This window comes from Eleutherodactylus coqui, chromosome 5 (assembly GCF_035609145.1).
Source record: "Eleutherodactylus coqui strain aEleCoq1 chromosome 5, aEleCoq1.hap1, whole genome shotgun sequence".
In the NCBI taxonomy this organism is placed as follows: Eukaryota; Metazoa; Chordata; class Amphibia; order Anura; family Eleutherodactylidae; genus Eleutherodactylus; species Eleutherodactylus coqui.
In genome coordinates, this window is record NC_089841.1 from 79,386,617 (window position 1) to 79,407,947 (window position 21,331).

Here is a 21,331-nt window from a genome sequence, read left to right on the forward strand (position 1 = left end):
AGGGACTTTAATATTTACCCTTTCACTATTCAAGCACTGTACAGCAGTATTATTTGGACACTATATAGCATTGTTATATGGGCACTGACATGGTAGTTTTATTTGGATACTATATGCATTCAGTGTTTAGGCATTGTATGACAGTATTACTAGTTGGGCAGTACTATGTGGGCACTGGGACGAAGTGTTATTTGGCACTGTCAGCTCTCTTAGGCAGCTAAAGACAGATGCATAGACTTCTGTAGACAGCTATGTGCCTATCTTCATCAGCTGAAAGGAGCTGAGACGCTACAACGACATTCAAAGGGGCACAGCACTCAAATGAGTGTTGCACTTCTTGCTCAGTATAAACAGCAGTCACCCGATCATTGAACGACTGCTTGTTCACAGTGAATGAAGGCTGGCGGCTAGAAGAGATCTCCGGCGCACTCCGCCTCCATTCACTGCACTACTATCACTCCTTGTGAAAGCCACAGTAGCTATGCCTCTGATGCCAGCTACAATGCCATGGTATAATGGAGAAGTATAGCTACTTGGCATACCTATCCAAACACTGTAAGAGAATTAGGTAATCTGCCCTCACAAAGTAACCAATATAATACCATAGTGATAGGTCCAATGCATGTGGAGAAGCCTTGATGTGGCAGGTGGGCATGTACTAACCAGGTTCTCTGCTTTTAATTACTGTATATAGATACAAGTAGGGATTTATAGCCAAAATGCTGGGAATTTTGTGGGTGGTTTCACACCTGCATTGGGGATTCCCTTGGGAAGCAGGAAAGGGGAATCCCCACGGCCGAACGGTTCCATCTCTGGATGGAACGGAACAGCGCCGTTGACTATAATGGGATCCGTCGGTCTTCCATCCAGTTGCCAGGCTTTTGGACAGAAGAAAAAATGTTGTATGCATTGCTTTTTCTTCCGGTATTTAGAGCTGAATCTGTGACTGAACCTCCGTCCAGGGGTTCCAACGCAGATGTGAAAATGGCCTTTCTTGTTTATAGCATTTTTCGGTACTTGTGGGTTATGTCACCACTTTTTAAATGAATTTCACAAATTGCTCACCAATATATATGTGTAAAAAGCTCACTATTTATTTCCTAAACTATTTTTATTTCTCCAAAGCATAAATATTTATAATATTATTCAGGTGGTATAATCGTGACAATAGCCTGCACCATAGCATTGAATGGGTCGACTCCAAAAAGTGGTGACAGATAACCCACAGGTACCCATTCTTCTATGCATCCACTGGGTCTGTCACATTGTATCATGGGGTTGCACTTATTTTATATACTGCGTTATATGTATGACATATATGTATATTTTATGATCCACGGTTTCATACAACTGGGGAGATTTGCTTTTCAGGACACTAGGAAAGCCTGGTCCCAACCAATGCGGGTGGACATAATGTAAGGCCTCAGCTTTCCCCAACAACAGATACAGCTGAAGGAATGTTTTGCAAGTTACTAAAGACAATCTGCTAACTCTGCAGTTCTCAGTCTCTTCTTCCTCAAAATCTTGGAAACAACACAAGTGTAAGGTTACAGCATTCCCTACCCAGGATGGAACAAACCATTCTCTTACAGAGGGGTGTGGGGTGGGGGTGGTTTGCCTTTTCTCCTTCTCCTGTACTTATGAAGTGATTTCTTTATCTGGAACCTCCCTTTAAACTGCTGTGGACTATTGAGCCTGTGCGCAGAGGCTGGTAAACAAGCTCTGTATATATAGGGCTTGGATGGAAGTCCTGCAGAGAAGTGCAGTCTGTGGAGGACCAAGGGCAGAGTAAGATATTGGGGTTCAATATGTATTATTATAGATTATCTGTATGCAAAGCTGCTGCCGCTCCTTACTCATCTCTAATATGCTGTTTTCTACTATAATGTATTTAATTCAACTTTGGGGTAAAAACAAGAACAGACAGATCTTGTAGAGCCAAACTTGTTATTTAACTCCTTTTGGATCTTCTTCATCATTTGTGCATTCTGATAACTTTACAATGAGTTGGTCAAATGCTGAACTCTGCTCTGCTGTATCTTGCAAAAACACAACTTTGCTACATTCAGCAAACACAATGCTTCTGCTACATATGGCAAATTCAGACCTGCTGCATATGGCAGATGCAACTTTGTTACATAGTTTCACTTCTGCACATTTTAAACAAACAAGAACCTTTTCTTCAGAATCTGATACTATTTCTTATAAACATGTTACAACAGGGCCGGATTCTAATGTAGAGGAGACAAAAGGGGACATTGTTCCACCCTTTATGCTTTGCTTGCTGTAAACGTTATCTCCGATTTGATGCCTTCTGCAGTATTATTTAGGCGTTGTTATGTTTTCAATGTACAGTAGAGCATTATTATATTTGCACTGTATGGCAGACAAAGGGGGAACTCCATGGTATAGTAAGTTCAGGTCAAACAGACAATACTACATAGGCACAAAGCTGTCGCTCTCGCCTGATTAAGGCTATACACATACAGATGGTGAAAAAGTTGCACCTGATTTTCTTGGGCACAACATGGATCACGCAGCACACGGACAGACGTGTGCGGTCTGATCTGCGGGATACTGCACATTGACATTCATTACAGTCATTCTGCAATATTTCTCCATGGCCATCAAATGGCATAGCAGTCCATGTAAAAACTTTAACTGGACACTTATCACATTAACTACACAGTTCTAGCAATCTTAAAGACTCTGTTACCATCCTTTTTAACTTATTAGTTAGGTCTGCTGTGTGGATCTTTGCAGTAGTTTTTGAGAAACTTGCATCTTATCAGAATAAGCAAATGCATAGAGCAGGGGACCCCAACTCCAGTCCTCAGGGACCACCAACAGGTCATATTTTCAGTATATCCTATAGTAAGAACAACTGTGGCAATGTCTGAGGCACTGACAATAATTACATCACCTGTGCAACACTGAGGAAATCCTGAAAACATGACCTGTTGGGGTCCCTGAGGACTGGAGTTGGAGAACACTGGCATAGAGGACTACTTTCCTGGATACTCATGAGTTTCAGACTAGCCACACCCATCCTGCCCTCCAGTGAATGATTGACTCATGTCTGCCTATTACCCTGTATAGAGAGGGAGCTGCCAATCATTGGCTGGAGGTGGGGATGGGTGTGGCTAGTCTGCAGCTCATGAATATGCAGAACTAGTTCTATGTGTAGTTGCTACTAATAACATGCTAATTTCTCCAAAACTACTGCACAGATACACACAGCAGACATATCACCATAATCAGTCTGACCAGCACTACCTTCTGGTCCTCTCAGTCTGGGCTGTAAAAGATGGTGACAGATTCGCTTTAACGAGTAACTGCACTTTTTACAAACTTTTGATATGTCAGAGACACATCAAAGGTTTTGATCTGTGGCGTCCCGCTATTGCTTAGACTCCCAATGATCACTTTGCGGACTCGCAGACATCCTCTATAGATGTCCATGTCTTCAGCTGCAGAGAGGAGTTGACAGGCAGTGAAGACAGCCCAAGGAGCCCAGAGCTCAGGTCAGTGCGGCAGCCCCATCAGTTCAGCAATCAGCAGGGGGTTCATCACCCAAACTCCCACATTTGACATGTCTCTCTCAAGTTTGTAAAAAGTGCAGTTACTCTTTAAAATGAACACTTGGCACATTTCACTATTGAAAGGTCGTCCTTTAACTTATAGGACAGTCACCTTCCAACAGGGGGTGATGTGGAGATACATTTCCATCCCCTATTTGCATACATTTTTCCCAGCGAGCATTGCATGACCTATATAAGACTCCCTACACCAACTTGGGGAACAAAAGGATTGGGCGTTGAAATTCAGCACCCCCGATCCTTCTTTTCTCAACATCATCTGTTGGGAGAAATAATGAGCCTTCCCCATACGTATTAGAGCGTCCAATGTGTACGGGGGTCTTTAATGGTTGTCAGTCCGCACTTGTGACTCAGAAATGGTGGCATAGAATATTACATGAAATAGATTTCACGTACGGAGGAGGGTCCTGTGGTAGGATTTCCAGGTCATTTAGATCATACCTGGATATTTTGGCCATGTATAGAGGGTAAAGCCTGTAGTTAGAATTTAAATAACAGGTTTGGGTTTGTGTATCTTGGAGCAATTTTGATGGATCAGGTGAGGGCACTAGCACAAAAGAAGCCGCGCCCCATAGTAAGCCCTCAAGTAAACAAGTCACGTGCGGAACGAACAGGACGCTATGTTACCTGATGGGCACCTGAGCTGGAACAATAGAGCACAGAAGTAATCCCGGATTTACCTGTGATCCGAAATGGCAAATATAATCTGGTGTTTTACATTAAAGGGCATTTGCCTCTAAGATCCAAGGGTTGCTGGTAAATATACGCTCTTGAGACATCGGCTTCTGTTAGGTTTTTCAGGAAATTCTGTACTGGTTTTTAGTTACTTGCCTACTTATATAGAGATCCAGAACCAGGAGGAGCCTCGCTGCTTAAAGAGAACCTGCGCCTGTTCTGATATGTCCATTTTACTAAATACTGTACTTGTAGTCCTCATGAAATGGCAGTTTGGGTGCATCTTTATTTAGAACTCTTTACTCTGCTGTCCCTCTGTTAATCTTCCTGGAAATGTATGACTTGGTTGACAATTGGGTAATACCATTCCTTTTGTCAACAGTGTTTGTCTCTACACTGTCTAAAAGCCCATTTAGACGGGAGGAATGTCGGGCAAACGATGCCCAACACTCGTCCCCGAACATACTCGCTCTCGTGCTGCTGCACGGGAGCTAGTATCGCTGACTCACAGCAGGGCAGCTGCAGGAGATTTCTCTCCTTGCTCTCCCCCACCCCTCTCCATTGACTTGATATAGCGGCTGTTCAATACTGGACGGATGCTATTTACACTAAGCGATCAGCTCATCATCCATCGTTTATTCAGCATGGATGATGGGCGATGAGCTGATCACTCAGTGTAAATAGCAGCCAATCAGTACTTAATGGCCGCTATGTCAAGTCAATGAGAGGGGCGGGGGAGAGCAAGGAGTGAAATCTCCTGCAGCCTCCCCGCCCGCCTGCTGGCCGCTCTGTGAGCGAGCCAGCGATGCTAGCTCTCGTTCAACAGCACAGGAGCGAGTGTATGTGGGTATGAGTATCGGGCATCGTTTGCCCAACATTTGTCCTGTCTAAATGGGCCTTTAAGGCTTTTTCAGGCAAATGCATTTGCGCAAAGTATTACACATGCTAAATTTGTGCACACAATATGCAGTGAATAGAACCAATTGATTTGAATGGGTTCATTCAGGGTATTTTAAGGGCACATTTTGTTTGCACAAGAAAATATGCAGCATGTCCTATTTTCATGCGAAATGCGTAATTGCATAATTAAAAAGCAATAGGAGCATAGTTGTGGGATTTTTTGCATGTGCAACAAATATAGTATAGGAAGGAGGCTGGAAGAGCTGGGAGTAGTCTACTGAGCTCCCGCCCCCTCTCTGCCCCTCAGCACTATTTGCAATGGAAGGGGGTGGGCTGGGGCGGGGCTAAGTTGCTCTAATAAAACAGATTTGCCCCAAAAATAGGACATGCCACGATTTTTAGTTGTTGCACTATAGGTGCAAGTGAAAAATGTTCATGTAAATTAATCCATTGAGAACAATAGGTTTGTTTCACATGCGATTTCCGTGTAGCTTGGGGCATGTTCTTTATTTGCAGAGTATTGCATCCTCTGTAAACAAGACTGTCATCAACTAAAGAACCTCTAACCAACATTAACTGTATATGGGAATGGATCTGTTATTCTGATTGGTGGTAATTTGTGCAGCAAATCTAATGCTATGTTTGTTAATTGCAGGTGAAGCCCCACCATGTGGAAGGGATTTGCTCTTGCCCTGGCTCTCTGTCTTCTCCCTTGGGGAGGGGCAGAGAGCCAGGGTCACCGTACACTGTGCAAAAAGCCACCGGACTGGAAGATTGGAACCCTGAATCCCATGCTGGATTCTGATGGAATGATCACGGTTGTGTCGCTTCTTTCAGCAAGCTGATACCTGTGCCTCCTGCAGGCTTCCAGGTATGATCATGCTTTTCCTCTTTCCTTTCCCTTCCTTCTCTCTGTCTATCTCAGCAGGGACGAAGTAAAGGGCTGCAGTAATTTCCTCCTACTCCTTTCATACTGAAATTATCTATCTATTGTATTTTATATTTTAATGATCAGTTCTCATTTTTATAACCTCCTGCATTGTACAGCGGGTGGCACTATTAACATTAGTCCTGGAATATCTAGGGATATAAGATAGGCATTTTTTTGTATTTCCAGTTATAAAAAAATATATATCATTATGGACTGGATTTAAAGAGGTTGTGCCAGGTTATTTAAGTAATCCCATATCTACAGGATAGGGGATAACTTTATAATTGGTAGGGGTATGACCCCTGGGATCCACACCGATCCCGAGAAATGGTGTCTAGAAGGTCCTCACGCTTGCGACCCGACACTCAATTCATTTAAAAGGGAGCATCAGAAATCATCAAGTACAAGCCCTCGGCATTTTTGCCGCTCCCATTGAAATGAATAGAGCAGTAGCGTACATGCGCAACCTTCATTCCAGTCTTCTCTGGATTGGTGGGGATCCCAATGGTTGGATGCCCAGCAATCATAAAGTTACCCCTCTGGGCTTATTCAGACAGGCGGATATTGCTCGGGTTTTCACGCCCGGCCAATATACGCTGTCCCTCCCTGCAAGGGGAGGAGGTGGGCCAGGCCAGGAGCTAGTGCACTGAGATCCTGCCCCTTCTCCGCCCCGAGCCACTGCTTGCAATGCTAGAGACCGTGCCCCAAAGTTTAGAAGAAGTTGTTGTTTGTGTCTTTCACATAAACTGGACAATCCCTTTAAGTAGGCAGAACTTTCATGTAATCATAAAGTATCCCATAGGCACCCATCACAATTTGCGCAGTCACCTGGTAGCATTACCTCAGATGTTGATTTACCACTATTTCAGTTTGGATGAACTGCGGGTGAAACTGGAGAATGAAAGCTACATGAACGTGTCCTTCGTTGTGGTCAATCACCAAGGGGAAGACCCCCGAGCAAGATACCATGGCCTGAAAAGCCGGGTCTCTGAGAACATTGCTGTGTACCAACAAGAGGTGGACCAGGCGGACATCTGGAGCCTGCTGAGTGGAGACAGAAATGATTTTTTCATTTATGACAGGTTTGTAATGCCATGAAAGTCTTATCTATACGATGCCTCTCGCACGCCTCCCTCCTCCTACACAACAGCCTGCTGCCTGCTTACCCCTTGATATCTCTATCTTGACACACCAGAGTTTCTTGTGCTGTCTTCTTAAGTTTCCCATTTTCTTAGGGTGTTTTCACACGGGATGGAATATTCTGTAGGACGCTACTGAAACATCCCCACCAAAATCAGTGAATTTAGATGCGGAAATCGAAAATGGCAAAATTCATTGAAGGTTCCCAGTTAACAACTGAAAGCAGAGATTTTGGGTAGCAGATAGAATTCAGACTTGGGGCTCATTCACATGGTCGTATTTATGCTTCGTATTGATTTCAATGACTCTTGGTCACATTAAAAAAAATACGTGGCACGTCCTATGTTGGCATGCACCACTCTCTGAAAAAGGCCATAGAAAAAAGTGGGCATTCACTGCGTATTTGTGTAGCAAAACAATAGGCCCTTTCACGTATTTTTTTGAGCGTGTATTTACACGCACAGAAACCCACAGGAGGGGCTGAAAAATGTGTAAATAAGGGCCCCCTGCACACGAGCGGAAATTCCGCGGCGGGATTTCCCGCGGAATTTCCGCCGCTGGAAGCCAGCATAGGATTGTGTTAACAAACGCAATCCTATGCAAACGGACGCGATTTGACCGTGCGAAATATCGCGCAGCAAACAATTCGCGGCATGCTCTATTTCTGTGCGAGCCCCGCACAGAAACGTCACTCACCCGCCGCTGGCTCCGGTCTGCGCATGCGCTGGCTGGCCGGCAAGCCGGCACATCAAACATCCGGAGTCGGCGGCCGCGGGTGAGTACGCGCTGGTCCCTGCAGGCGCTCGGGTCGGGTCCCGCAACGAAAATTCTCGCCACCGGATCAGACCCGCCCGTCTGCAGGCGGCCATAAAGTGTATTTAAGCGAACAAAACGATTTACAACCGTGTGAATGAACCCTAAGTATATTACTACATTGTTTAACATTTCATTATACAGGTGGGCCACGGAAAATTAGCCCCCAGCACCGCACTCTTATGAAAGCTGTCTAAAAAAAAGTTTTGTTGCCAATAGCAACCAATCACAGCACAGCTTTCATTTTACCTCAGCAGTATAAGAAATGGAAGCTGCATTGTAATTGGTTGCTATAAGTAACCAATAAAAGACACGGCGCGTTTTACCTTTTGGTATTCCCTCAGGACGCCTTGCCCATTCTTTTCAATGAGATCCTAAAAGATATCGCTTGGCCCTCACATGCCGTGAGATGTGCATGCGAGTGATATATTATATATAATATCAGGCTGCTCCCATTAGTTCTATTGTCATGCCAATCGTCTTACCGTTACATCTCGCTATTATGTAGGCAAGTTTCCATCCCGCTCAGTTGTGTTCTGTTGCTTCTTTATTTCATGCCTGACATTTTGATGCTTTCCACAATTGAAATATTCAGCCTTTTGCCGCAGGTTTATCATTGCAGGTAATGGGCGATAAAATCTCGAATACATTGACATGAGACAAAGCCATTCTGTAGTTCTAGCGGCTGCGGCAGTAGGGAGTTGTGGGTAATGTCACAAGGTGAAAAGCGTTGTGCCTTTCATAGCCACAATGTCCTCTATTCACCGCTGATTATGTGAACGATGCAGCGTGACAGCCGTAGGAGGGAAAATAGAAAAGCGCAAATTCTGCTATGACATCTTGAACTACGGTCTAAGTTTTTAATAAAATATCTAATTGAAATCGCAGACACGTCAGTCCTGAGTTATTAGTACGGCTCACGGCTGCAAAGTGTATAGACTTAGCAAATAACCTTACCACTTGTGAACAGATCATTATGTGGTATAGAGAAACGTGGGGCCCAGTAGTGGCGGTCATCATTCTGTGACTTGGCCCAATGTCCACGGGTGGGTTTGATTTGCGGAATCCGTGGAAGGCTCCCACGTGCACGATCTGTAAATCAAGCCGCCCATAGGGAAGCATGTGTGTCTGCCCCTTTATTAAAGCATGTGGCTTTGATTTGCACACCTTTTGATCTGGAAAATAAATTGCAGCATGCCCCATTTCAGTGCAGATCCCACACGGACGGCTTCCATTGATTCTGCAGGAAAGCAGGTGTTTAACCCTTTGCAATCCAATTTTGGATTCAGGGTTTCCTAGGGGGCTTTCTCTTTCTGTCATTATACAATGGCGCCACCTGCTGGCAAGAGCCAGTACTGCAGTATGGGACATGCTGGAGAGGCCCCTGACAACAGAGCGGCCAGTAATATACAGTAAGAATACCCTGCCCGACGTCTTCTGATATCAGAGCTGTACATCCTTCAATCAGAATGTCTTTAGACGTCAGACAGTGGATTGGAAAGGGTTAAAAAGAAAAAAACCCACTGCGCATGTGCGGCGGCACGCCGGCGCTTCCGCACACATCTGTAGTGAAGAAGATATACCTGTATGGGTAATCAGTAAACCCACAGGGTCCTCGGCCCCAGGCAGGGTCGGATTCTGCTGCGGGCTCCCGCATGCGGAATCTGATCCGCCGGTTGACATGAGGCCTTGGAAGAACAGAGGACTAGGCAGAGATAAGCAATTACTTAGGATAGGAAGTGCTTGACTGTGCATGGGACCTCCATCTGTATGTCTTGGTCTGCACTAATAGAAGTCCATTCTTTCTGGTTCAGGTGTGGACGACTGGTGAAACATATTGGGCTTCCTTTTTCATTCCTGGAATTCCACTATGTAGAAGATGCAATAAAGCAGATATACTGTGACAGCACGTGTGGAGAATGCAAACATAAGGTAATTTCGTTTTTCATGCGCAGAGTTCTGGAAGAGTGAATGGTAAAGTTTACGCTTTTTTGCTGCACACACAAAGCGGAGAGAGAACATTTGTTGTGTACATGAAAGAAACCCTAATGTTCGATATGAAGGCACAACCTAAATGTTGCCCATTAGAACGTGGACATGGATGTGGATAGAGGATTAGATTCATAATGTCCATATGGCAATAGTATTCTCGGGGGTTTTACCCACTAGCGTTTTTTTTTTTTAAACGCTGCAATATCGCTGATTTTTTATTTTTTATTTTTTTTAATGGGGCTTTCTAATGTTAAAATCACCTAAAAATCACAAGTTTGTGCCTTTGTGATTTTTGTGCGATGCGATTGTAACATTAGAAAGTTCCATTGAAAAAAGCGCAGCACTATCGCAGCGTTAAAAAAAAAACCAAAAAAAAAACCCTAGTGGGTAAAAGCCCTAATGGGGAAGCAAAGAAAATGTTCTTCCATGGAGCTTCTATTAACATCAATCTCTGGCAGCATGAATGCAAGTTGTTAAAGCCTAGCAGCATGCAGAGAATTGAAACCATTTGGCCATCGTTCTGGAGTTCTACTTGCCATCAGGGCTTGACTAGGTGCACACTAGCATATTATGGGGCCATGTGCTGAGCATGTAATTCCACAGGCAGCACATTGGCCCCATTACAGCCTATGGAACTACACACAGACATTTTTTCACATGAACTTACAATCCGCATGGAAAAACTTATGGCAGGTCCTATTCCTGTCTGCTTCATGGGCACCATTGTGCAGAGAAAAGTGTTAGAGACGCCCGTTCTGGAATCAGCGCTGTTTAGCCATAATTCTTAGGATCATTAGAGCTTGTAGAGGTGAAACCCTGACTAAGGGTGCAGGCAGACGAGCGTAGGCGTATTTACGTTCGCACGAGCGCAACGTATAATCGCCCGAGCGATCGTTTTTCACCGTTCACGACCAGAGCTAGAAAGCGTATTTTCGTTTGTTCCTACTTTGCAAACGGTCTTTTCGGCTATCGAATATGCGTTTGCGCGTATTTCGGTCGCATATGTTCCGTTTTTTTTCGAATTGCCGTTTTTACGCGCCGTAAAATCGCCCGTGCGAACGAATACATTCGAAACCATTGCCTCAGATGGTCACGTATATACGTTTGGTCGCAAAAACGCGCCGTTTATGCGCTCGTCTGCCCGCACCCTAAAAGAGGTTTCTGTATGGAAACATATAAACCCAAATCTCCTTTTAATAAGGAAGAAAAGTTAAAGGGATTTTCTGGACTGATGGTATTGATGACCTATTCTTGGGATAGGTCATCAGTAATTAATTGCCGGGTACCTGCCACTCAGGATCCCTGGCGATCAGCTGATCACCCGGCCCACTGTCAGTGCAGCAGGGTCAGATATCATCATCAAGTTCGGAGGTGAAGGCGTCAGAGGGCTTGACTCCCACTCCTATTATACTTCCGTGTCTGAACCCAATGCCAGAGCCAGAAGTGCTGGAAGGGTAAAAGGAGGCTTCAGCTCTCATTGATTTCAAGGAGTGTGATGCCCTCTGATGCTTCCACCTCCAATCAAAAGACGACATCTGGTCTCTCTGCACTGACAGCAGCCCGGCAATCAGTTGATATCTGGGGATCCCAAGCTGCCCCTTTAATAATTACACCCCTTTGCGTCTTGTGTTACTAATATAATTTATATCACGCGTCTTTCTAGATTCCCGATGATGTGTGCAAGAAAGAAGAGACACCAATCCAGACAAAGACAGATGAAAAGCCAATAGAAGCAATCAAACATCACCAGGAGAAAGAGGCTGCAGCAGAAGATTCTAACAGGCCAAATGTCCGTGATCACAAAAAGCACCATCACCACCACCACCACCACCGGGCAGAGGGTTGTCAAACTCCGCATGAAAGGGTAGAACAGCGTCATGAGCCAGATGAAAAGGTGGGAGGTGTACCTGAGAGGGCCATTGTCCCAAACACAGAGGTAGAGGGGCCAGCTCTTGAAAATAAGCTTTGAAAGAAGCTTAAGAGCTGACGAAAGCAGTACCTCTGAGATTTGCAAGAAGAGTCAGGGAAGGTCTCAAACAGCTGATGATGACACTGCAGACATGTGTCATTTGAGGCAGCACAAAATGGCATCACTTGACAGTGAAAGGAGGCTCTCCCAGCTTCCTGAAGGTGACAGGAGCTGCTGTTAGACAAGAGCGTGTCAGAATCCTGACAGTGACGTCTACCTCCAGCTGCATGACAAAAAGCAAGTGCAGATGTTCCAGGCCACCATGTTGCTTGAGAATGATCAAAGGAGACAGGAAAATGACATTGACAGGAGCAGTGCAAGGTTCAGGAGTAAACTGCTAAAGTAGACACCTCAATGGCCCCTGTTGCATCTCCAATCATCAGACCTCCACAGAACACTTCAATACCAACAGAAATGTAGGATTCTAGAGCAGAGGTGGGCAATCTTCTGATTATCAGATCTTCAGGAATTTCAGATTTAGCAAGCTTTGCTAGATCTTTGAAATACCTTGTGCATTGGTCATTTCTAGGTTGCCCAGGCCTGGTCTAGTGGAGATGCCTATCGGTAGGCCAGTATTGTTGGGTTTCCTTCTCCTAAGATCACAAGAGTTGATCTGTTTCCTGCCTCAGAGTAGGGGAATAGACTGCTGTGCAGTTTGTTGCTTGACCCCTGAGAATTAAGCAGGTCAGCTCTCAGAACGTACCATCTATGCCTTATGACATCATTTGAATGCAGCTCAAGTATCTGACCTCTCTTGCTCCCGTCCTTAATTCATGGTTGCATCCATGAAGGCTGAAGCATAAACTACAAAATAGGGGCTTCCGTCTGATGCCCGCAATCGTGGCAGGGTGTAGAGCTAGGGAAGAAATCAATCTTTTTGAGTCTTATTTTTTCCATAGTAAACTTTTAGACTCCTTCATAACTCCAGAGAAAACTTTTGTTTAGCTCCAGCTTTCTAACTAACCAACATCTACCATTAAGCTAGAATTTCTTTTTCTTTATGAACTTGTGTATAAGAATAGAATACTAATGTTACTTGTGTAAGTTTGATCTGATAGACTGAAGCTTATGTGTTGAGATATTAGAAGTATTTGTTGGGTAGGCAGCTTTGATAGCACATGTTATAAATCAATGATGGTTTATAGGGAAATTAACTCCTAGTAAACCTGACCAATCCTTTATAGCAATACTATGAAGCAGGAATGTTGTATGTTTCAAGAAGATGTGTCATGTCTCAAAATAAGTGCAATAAAAGAGTAAATGCAATTTGGTGTTCTTTATTCATATGTACAGTAAGTGCAAATCGAGAAGTGACAGGAAAGAAGACCAGGGCCATGTCTACAGACCACGCTGGCCTAGTAACTGAGCCTATGTACGCCCCTTTTAAAGCCTAGGGTTGGATAACACCCCCATATAATGACTTGATTAGAGATGAGCGAACCTACTCGGCCACGCCCCTTTTTCGCCCGAGCGCCGCGATTTTCAAGTACTTCCGTACTCGGGCAAAAAGATTCGGGGGACGCCGTGGGTGAGTGGGGGGTTGCAGCGGGGAGTGAGGGGGAGAGGGAGAGAGGGCTCCCCCCTGTTCCCCACTGCTACTCCCCGCTCCGCCACGCCTCCCCCCTCGCCCCCCCGAGTACGGAAGTACTCGAAAATCGTGGTGCTCGATCGAGTAATTACTCGAAACGAGTAGGTTCGCTCATCTCTAGACTTGATAACACCACCATATAATGACTGGATAACACCCCCATTTATTGACTGGATAATACCACCATACCATGGATAACACTCCCATATAATGACCGGATAACACCACCATATCATGGAAAACGCCCACATATAATGACTGGATAATGCCACCATATCATTCATAGCACTCCCATATCATGAATAACACCCCTATATAATGACTGTATAACACCCCTATATAATGACTGGATAACACCCCTATATAATGACTGGATAACACCACCATATCATGGATAAAACCCCTATATAATGACTGGATAATACCACCATATCATGGAAAACGCACACGTATAATGACTGGATAACACCCCCATATAATAACTGCTAACACTGCATATCATGGTTAAATAAAACCACCATTCTGGGACTGGAAAACAGCACTATATAATAACTGGATAACACAACCATATCATGAATAACACCCCTAATATGACTGGATAACACCCCCATGTAATAACTGCCAACGCTGCATTGTATGATTAAATAACACCACCCTTCTGGGACTGGCTAACACCGCCATATGATGACTGCTAACGTTGCATATTGTGATTAAATATTGCCAACATTCTAGGACTAAATAACAGCACTATACACTGACTAAATAACACCACCACACTGAGTGAATGGGGGAAAAAAAATTATTGCCAAACTGTAATTGGAAATTACCACCACTCCACAGAAGAGGGGATAATTTGCTGAATGGTGGGAGCCTCATAGTTGAGACCCCAGCTGGTATCCTGAACAAGGGTCCCGACTCCTCATGTACCTGGCACTGCAAGGGTCACCTCTCCCAACGCAGTGACGTCAGAATAAATGAGCACGCGCAGTCAGCACTCCATTCATTTCAGTGAGGCAGATGGAAATACCTGAGCGGGTGCTGCTCGGGTATCTTGGCAGCCCCATTGAAAGTGAATGGTGCATGTGCGCTATCAACGCTCCAAATCAGTCTCCTCCTCACTATGGAGGGTGCAATAAGCCCACAGTAAGGAGGGGAACCCCTGTTCTCGAGACCAGAGGGGTGTCAGCAGTCAGACCCCCCACTAATCTGCAAGTTATCCCCTATCCTGCAGATGGGCTGTGGTTAGGGTAGGGTATAACTTGCAAAGGTGGTACAACCCCTTAATCCTCCCTGACAGAATGCAACTGACCTGTGTTAAAGATTGACCCTTTGTGTCCCACAATCATAGTACCCCCCATTTGTGCATTAACACATTAATAATACTGCTTTGGTACACTAAGTGGATAAGCCCCCTTTGTACCCCTGACAAGTGATAGTGCCCCACAAAGCGATAGTGGTACTTCTGTGTTTCCCACAAAGTAACAGTAATCACTCAGTGCCCCTCACCCCCTATCCAAGTACTGGCAGGACCTTTGTACCCTTGACCCCTTACCTAAGTACCAATGGCCTATCTGTGCTCCTGACCCACTCCCCAAGTATCGGTGCCCCCTCTGTGCCCCTTCTGCAAGTATTGGTGGCCACTCTGTGCCCCTTATCCCCTCCAAGTACTGGTGCCCTTCTGTACTCCTGACCCTCTCCTCGTACTAGTGGCCCCACTCCTTACTCCTTCACCCAAGTACTAGTGGCCTCTCTGTGCCCCTGATCTCCTCTCCCAAGTAATGCTCGTCACCTTTTAACATTGAGTGAATATTTCATATTCTTAATCAACATCTTTGTATTATCCCCCTCCCACTAGATTGCCAAGCAAAACTGCTAGCGTAGTAGGGAAAAAGAAGGGTGTCAAATCATGACTGCAGTAACAGCACACAGTGTACCTTATACTTGTAGTTCTCCTAATCACTTATTCTGCAAAACACTCTCACTTGTATCAAGAGTTCAGCACCACTGCATGTACAGAAGTCCATTGGGGAGAGGGTTAAAGAAAGCAATTTTCTTTTTTTCTAAATCATCTGGCAGGGAGCCGCCTCTGAAAAAAGCTGCCCTAGGCACTGGTCCTCCAGTGCCGATGGGGAAATACTGCCCTGAAGAAGGCAAGATATGTTTGAACCACAGAAGGTCTCTGTATGAATACTAAGGAGGCATATTCCTGGCATGTTCCATTGGACACTGTACATATTCTCTTCTGAAAGTAATGCTTCTAGTGGAAAATATATATGGCACCAGACGGGCCAGTAGAGTAGCACAGTGAGGCTATACAGCTTCATACTAAGGAACCGTGCAATCCCCATGCACTGCTGTATAAGCTCCGTGCACACGGCTCTACTGTGTACATCAGCCCTGGAATTACAGAGGGTTGTACCAGAATAGATTTTTATCACTTATCCATAGGTTAGGTAATAAAGGTCTGATTGGTGGGGGTCTCATCGCTGAGACCTGTAGAGATCCCTAGAACAAGGGTCCCATGGTCCCCTTTCCTCGCGGCACCACCTATAGCACATGCGCATTGCCACTCCATTCATTTTCAATGGGACTGCCAGACATAGCTGAGCACTTGTACTCACATACTTTTATCAGCTTCATTGCAATGAATGGAGCATCGCCGTCTCCACGTCACATAGGGTTGAGAAGAGAGGGACATGGGATCCCCGTTCTTGGGATCTGTAGAGCTGTCAATGGTGAGACCCTCCCTGATCAGACTTTTATCATCTATGTGCATAAAGTTTTATCACCTATGGATAAGTGATAAAAGTGTGATTGTGGCACAACCCCTTTAATCCCCACTTTGGAACTGCTTTCCAGAATAAATTAGGGAATGGTATGAATGGCTTCAATATCCTACTGTTATTGCTGGAGACCTGTGAGAGTGGTTATAGACTATGGCAGGACTGTTCAGGAAATTCACGTTCACAGTGGCTTCCTTTCCGTGCTATCAGATGACTACACATTTAAAAACAGCCTCCAAGCTGCGAAGTTCCCTAAAATACTGCAAAAGAAGTACCCCGGCAGTAAGCCTTCATATTTTTATTATTACAGAAATATAGACATTTTACTACTCCCTTTTATACAACCAATATGGCTGCACTTCCTGTTGTCACTTTTACAAATAAGGTTGACAAAATTAAAATGCCAATTTCTATATAAGAAAAAAACCCAAAGGCAAATCCTAGATATTAGTTATCACTAACTTCTGATGTAGCCGTTGTTAGAATCTGGATGTAAATCTCCTTTAAATCATTTAAGCTGAGTGACAAATTAAAAATCCAATAAATGTGTTTTTACAGAAGGCAGTGATATCCATCTACGTGGCGTCCTTCAGAAACGTTTCCTCTTCAGGCGGGAGTCTGATCCGCTGCTGAGTCTTCTTTCTAAATCTTTAATTGTATTGCGCAGGGTTTCAATTTCCTTGTTCTTTTCTTCTTGCAAATGCTGTAATTTCTGGAAGAAGAGAAACAGATGTATGATTATTAACAATTCACACACATCTGTCGTATGTGACAGAACTTTTAGTAGCTTACTGCTCATTACTGCAATACTATAATGCAATACCAGGAGCCAGAGGCGTAACTTGAAGCTCCTGGGCCCCAATGCAAACCCTGTAACAGGACCCCAACTATAATGCTTTATTCATAATACTGGGCTCCCTATATGGAGAAGAGAGGCCTTATGGGCCCCCTAAGGCTCCTGGGCCCGGGTGCAACCGCATCCCCTTGCATCTCCTATAGTTACACCCATGCCAGGAGCCTGTAGGAACAAATAGTCTAGTGCCGTAGACTCCGCCTATCTAATAGGCCACACCCACAGTCACATAGGGCTTTGAAATCTTTCTCTGCTCTTATACAATAAAGACAAATATTAGGATGCACTTCACTCAACATCTAGCATCCTCTATAGCCTTCCCCATGTCAATCCCAGGTTAGCCTCCCATCACTCCATTGTAAGGGGATGTGTAATGTACATTATAAAAAAAGCAAAACATACATGAGTGTTGAATGTGCCCCATCTTGTCTTGGGATGCAAAAATCTATTTGTGTCATGTGTGCATGAGGGTTGAGCTAGATAATGAGCTAGAAGACCCTTGCGAGGACTTGGTAAGTCAAGTAATGGAGATGGTATTAATCACAGACTCAAGAGAGATGGCCATGAGAGTGAGGAGAGAACGGAGATCAAGTGACCGGTGTGAATACGGCATTAAAGTGCCCGTCTTGGACCACCACATAGAATCAGGGACTGCATAGTGAGAGTAGCGCAAGGCATGACTAAGGGGAGCATGAGGAACAGAAGCTCTGGTTGATGGGTTGGGGAACAAGAGGAGGGTCCTAAGTTGAGTTGTAACTAAAGATGAGCGAGCATACTCGCTAAGGACAATTACTCGATCGAGCATTGCCCTTAGCGAGTACCTGGCCACTCGGAAGAAAAGATTCGGCTGCCGGCGGCGGGTGGGAAGCGGCGGGGGAGAGCGGGGAGGAACAGAGGGGAGATCCCCCCCCCGCTCCCCCCTGCTCACTGCCGCAACTCACCTCTCACCTGCGCCGGCAGCCGAATCTTTTCTTCCGAGCGGGGAGATAAGGACAATGCTCGATCGAGTAACTGTCCTTAGCGGGTATGCTCGCTCATCTCTAGATGTAACGCAAGGACAGGAAGCGCTTCCCCTCTCTTACCTCTGAGCCCATGACCTAAACATTCTCCCGCCTGTGCGTGTGTTTATGCATTATATGTCCGTTTTTGGGCATTTTTCTCTTTCAGACCCCTTTATGGTCTTGACTTGGAAAAAAGGTTGTGATAGATGTCACAGTGGGTGATTTTGGACCCCGAAAGCATGGTGTTCCCCTACATGCACGCTGTTTTGCAGAGGTCTACATTACAGGAAGAAAGTCAAAGACATAATGCATACTGTAACCTCCCGAGCATTTGTTGGTGTTTATGATTATTCAGATATTAATGTTAGCAAATTTTAATGGTTATGTTAATAAAAGCTGTGGCCCCTCCCAGTTTTTTCCGGCAAGAATGGTCTTGGTGCCTTATTTAAAAAAGGTATTTGGTTCAGCGACCGTGAATGGGGTGTGACGGTGGTCTTTTTCCATCCATGTATTCAGCTTTTCCTTGCTGTCACCAAAATGGGTAACACTTACGAGAATGTGTTATCGCTATTCGAGTAAAGTTTGTTTGCAAGCAGCCATGTGGTGTTAGAAACAGTCTTTTTTGGTGTCCTGCATGATTCAGAATGGGACAACTGAACCTGCATGGGCCTGACAGGTATTCTCATTCCAGTGCCATGTTCTTAGAGACTGTTGCTCATCATAGTACAGATACTGCTACTTCCACTCATCCAATGTTTCGATTAAGTCCCATCTGTGCTGCTGCCGTAACCGATCCCACCACCAATGCCAAGAAAAACGATCAATCCCTGCTTTGTTCTATACCTAAATTAATCATTTTTTGCAGGTATGCACCAAAGCAAGTATATAGGATTTCCAGCAAATTTAGATATGTCTACTGTGAATATGGTGACTGTCCAATACAATCAAGAACAGTTTTGCCAAAGCAAATCTGACAGCACAACAATTTTTATTGAAGTGGCCATGACCATCTAGCAATAATTAACCAGGCCAGTGATAGAACAAAAATCATGCTGACTATCTTGCAAGTTATTTAAAAAGTTAAAGACTAAACCAAATTGTGGTTTGAAGACACCCTGACCTCTGATACATTTTACTGCATGATAGTGTGTTAAACATTTCTCATAAGCTTCAAGAACATTTCCAAGAAAATGAGATATTCACCAGTAAATGTATTTTGTCCTCTCCTGTCAAGTGCAGATTTTTCTTAGTTATATCTGCTTCTTGAAAAACTTCAAGGTCCCTGAATGAAAAAATCTATCTAATCATGCAGTGCTATATACAGTATATTACTCCTATATTACTGCATACCTAGGCAGGTTAGTCTTTTGCAAGGGCTTAAATACCCATGGATATACTGTGTAGCTATGTATATTATTGCTGAACGTTATATCTGTTCCTGCTAGAACCTTCAGTGAGGCAACTTGACTGAGTTTTCTTAATCCAAGGGTGCCCACCCACTAGTGATTTTTTTTCTTGCGCTGCGAGAGCGAGTAAAAACAGACGCCATGCAAAGAAAACTCTTCGATATCGCTAAATGCTTTCAATGGGGCCGCCAGCAGCAGCGCCAGCCCCATTGAAAATTTAGGGAGTATATCGCGGACTTCTGCTACAGCGGGGACCGTGGGGATGAAGGAATCCTCTGCCACATCTGTGGCAGAAGTCCAGGATGCTATCCCATTGCTTTCAATGGGGTCGGCGCTGCTGCAGCCCCATTGAAAGCAGTGGGTTGCTGGCAACCCCCGCAGCGATGATTTTTGTGGAAGGGCTTGAAATATAAGCCCTTCCCTGAAAATCATCCCTAGCTAGTGAAAAAAAAATTAAAAATTATATACTCACCTCTACATCACTCAGGCGCGTCCTCTGGCTGGCTCCCCATCACTGCTGTGAAGCTCTTTCAGCAGGCGGGGTTTTAAAAATCCCCGCCTCCTGAAAGGGCTGTGCTGATTGGCTGAGCGCTCAGCCAATCACAGTCAGTGCACAGCCATTCATCAGCGTCAGCAGCACAAGTCCCATTGAGAACACAGGGAATACATCACGGACTTCTGCCACAGCTGTCACAGCTGTGGCAGAAGTCCATGTTGTACTACCTGTGTTTTCAATGGGGCTAGCATAGCTGCTGCTGGCCCCATTGAAAACCTGAGCGATATCACAGATATTTTCCCTGCGCTGCAAGGCTGCAGTGAAAAAATACAAATCAGTATGAAACCATTAAAAATCATTGGTTTCATAATCATCGCTCTTGCATTGCAGGAAAAAATATCGCTAGTGGGTAGACACCCTAACTTTACTGCTGTAGATTAACTGGATCTGAGCTGCCTGTTGTTTAACTGAAGGGCTAGGTATAAAAGACGTCCCGTTCTCAGGCTTTAGTGGTGACTCAGCAGTTTTTGCAAAGCATAGATCCTTGTGAGGATTGAGCTGCCTCAGTGCTGCTGGAGAAATGGGTTTTCTTATACAAGAGTGAAAGAGCGCAACTTGGATTCCTCGAGTGCTGCTACTTAGCTTTTACACCACAAGTGCCAGAGGGAAGTCCGCCGCTCGTCCATGGAACCAGCTGCAATTGCTGAGCTGTCACCGAGAGTAAGACCACCATCAAGAGCAGATACTCAAGTGTCGATGCTGTGTGATTGTTAGCACCATCACCCAGGCTCATCACCAGTAAAACAGATTATTTTGACTTCATCACTGTACATCTCCCCAAAGGGCCTGTGCTAATAATTTGTTCAGGAGACAGTGACTGCATATTTAAATTAGTGGATTTAGTCATGTAGCTAACCAAACTTCCTGCAAGACTACTGTAAGTTACTTCAGAGGAGGCTCCTATTTTCAACCAGCATCTGTGGAGCTATTTACCCCTGTCCAGGCTAAACCATTTATTGACTGTGATTTGATATACTTGCACAATGGTAAGGACACCCTATTTATAGGGTATTGGCAGAGTAATAATGTGAATCAAACATTAGCAAACCGTTTACATTGTATTCAAATAATACTGTTGTCTGTTATTGCCATATTATTATTTATTGTATATTCATAAAGCATTGT

General features: G+C 44.6%; 2 protein-coding genes across 2 annotated transcripts in view; one reads left to right on the forward strand and one right to left on the reverse strand.

The window, feature by feature from the left end:
• The first annotated feature begins 1,647 nt into the window (after window positions 1–1,647).
• On the forward strand, window positions 1,648–13,285 carry SELENOP (selenoprotein P). Its single transcript, XM_066602760.1, has 5 exons — window positions 1,648–1,788; window positions 5,830–6,045; window positions 6,975–7,187; window positions 9,873–9,990; window positions 11,714–13,285. The coding sequence occupies exons 2-5, from the start codon at window positions 5,843–5,845 to the stop codon at window positions 12,017–12,019; spliced, it is 840 nt and encodes a 279-aa protein (XP_066458857.1). The 5' UTR covers window positions 1,648–1,788; window positions 5,830–5,842; the 3' UTR covers window positions 12,020–13,285.
• Window positions 13,286–16,865: 3,580 nt separating this feature from the next.
• The window catches only part of CCDC152 (coiled-coil domain containing 152), a 38,636-nt gene continuing 34,170 nt past the window's right edge, over window positions 16,866–21,331 (reverse strand). Inside the window, exon 9 of the mRNA XM_066604879.1 lies at window positions 16,866–17,102. Coding sequence (XP_066460976.1) covers window positions 16,980–17,102 — 123 coding nt within the window. The 3' untranslated portion in view covers window positions 16,866–16,979. The remainder of the gene's footprint in view (window positions 17,103–21,331) is intronic.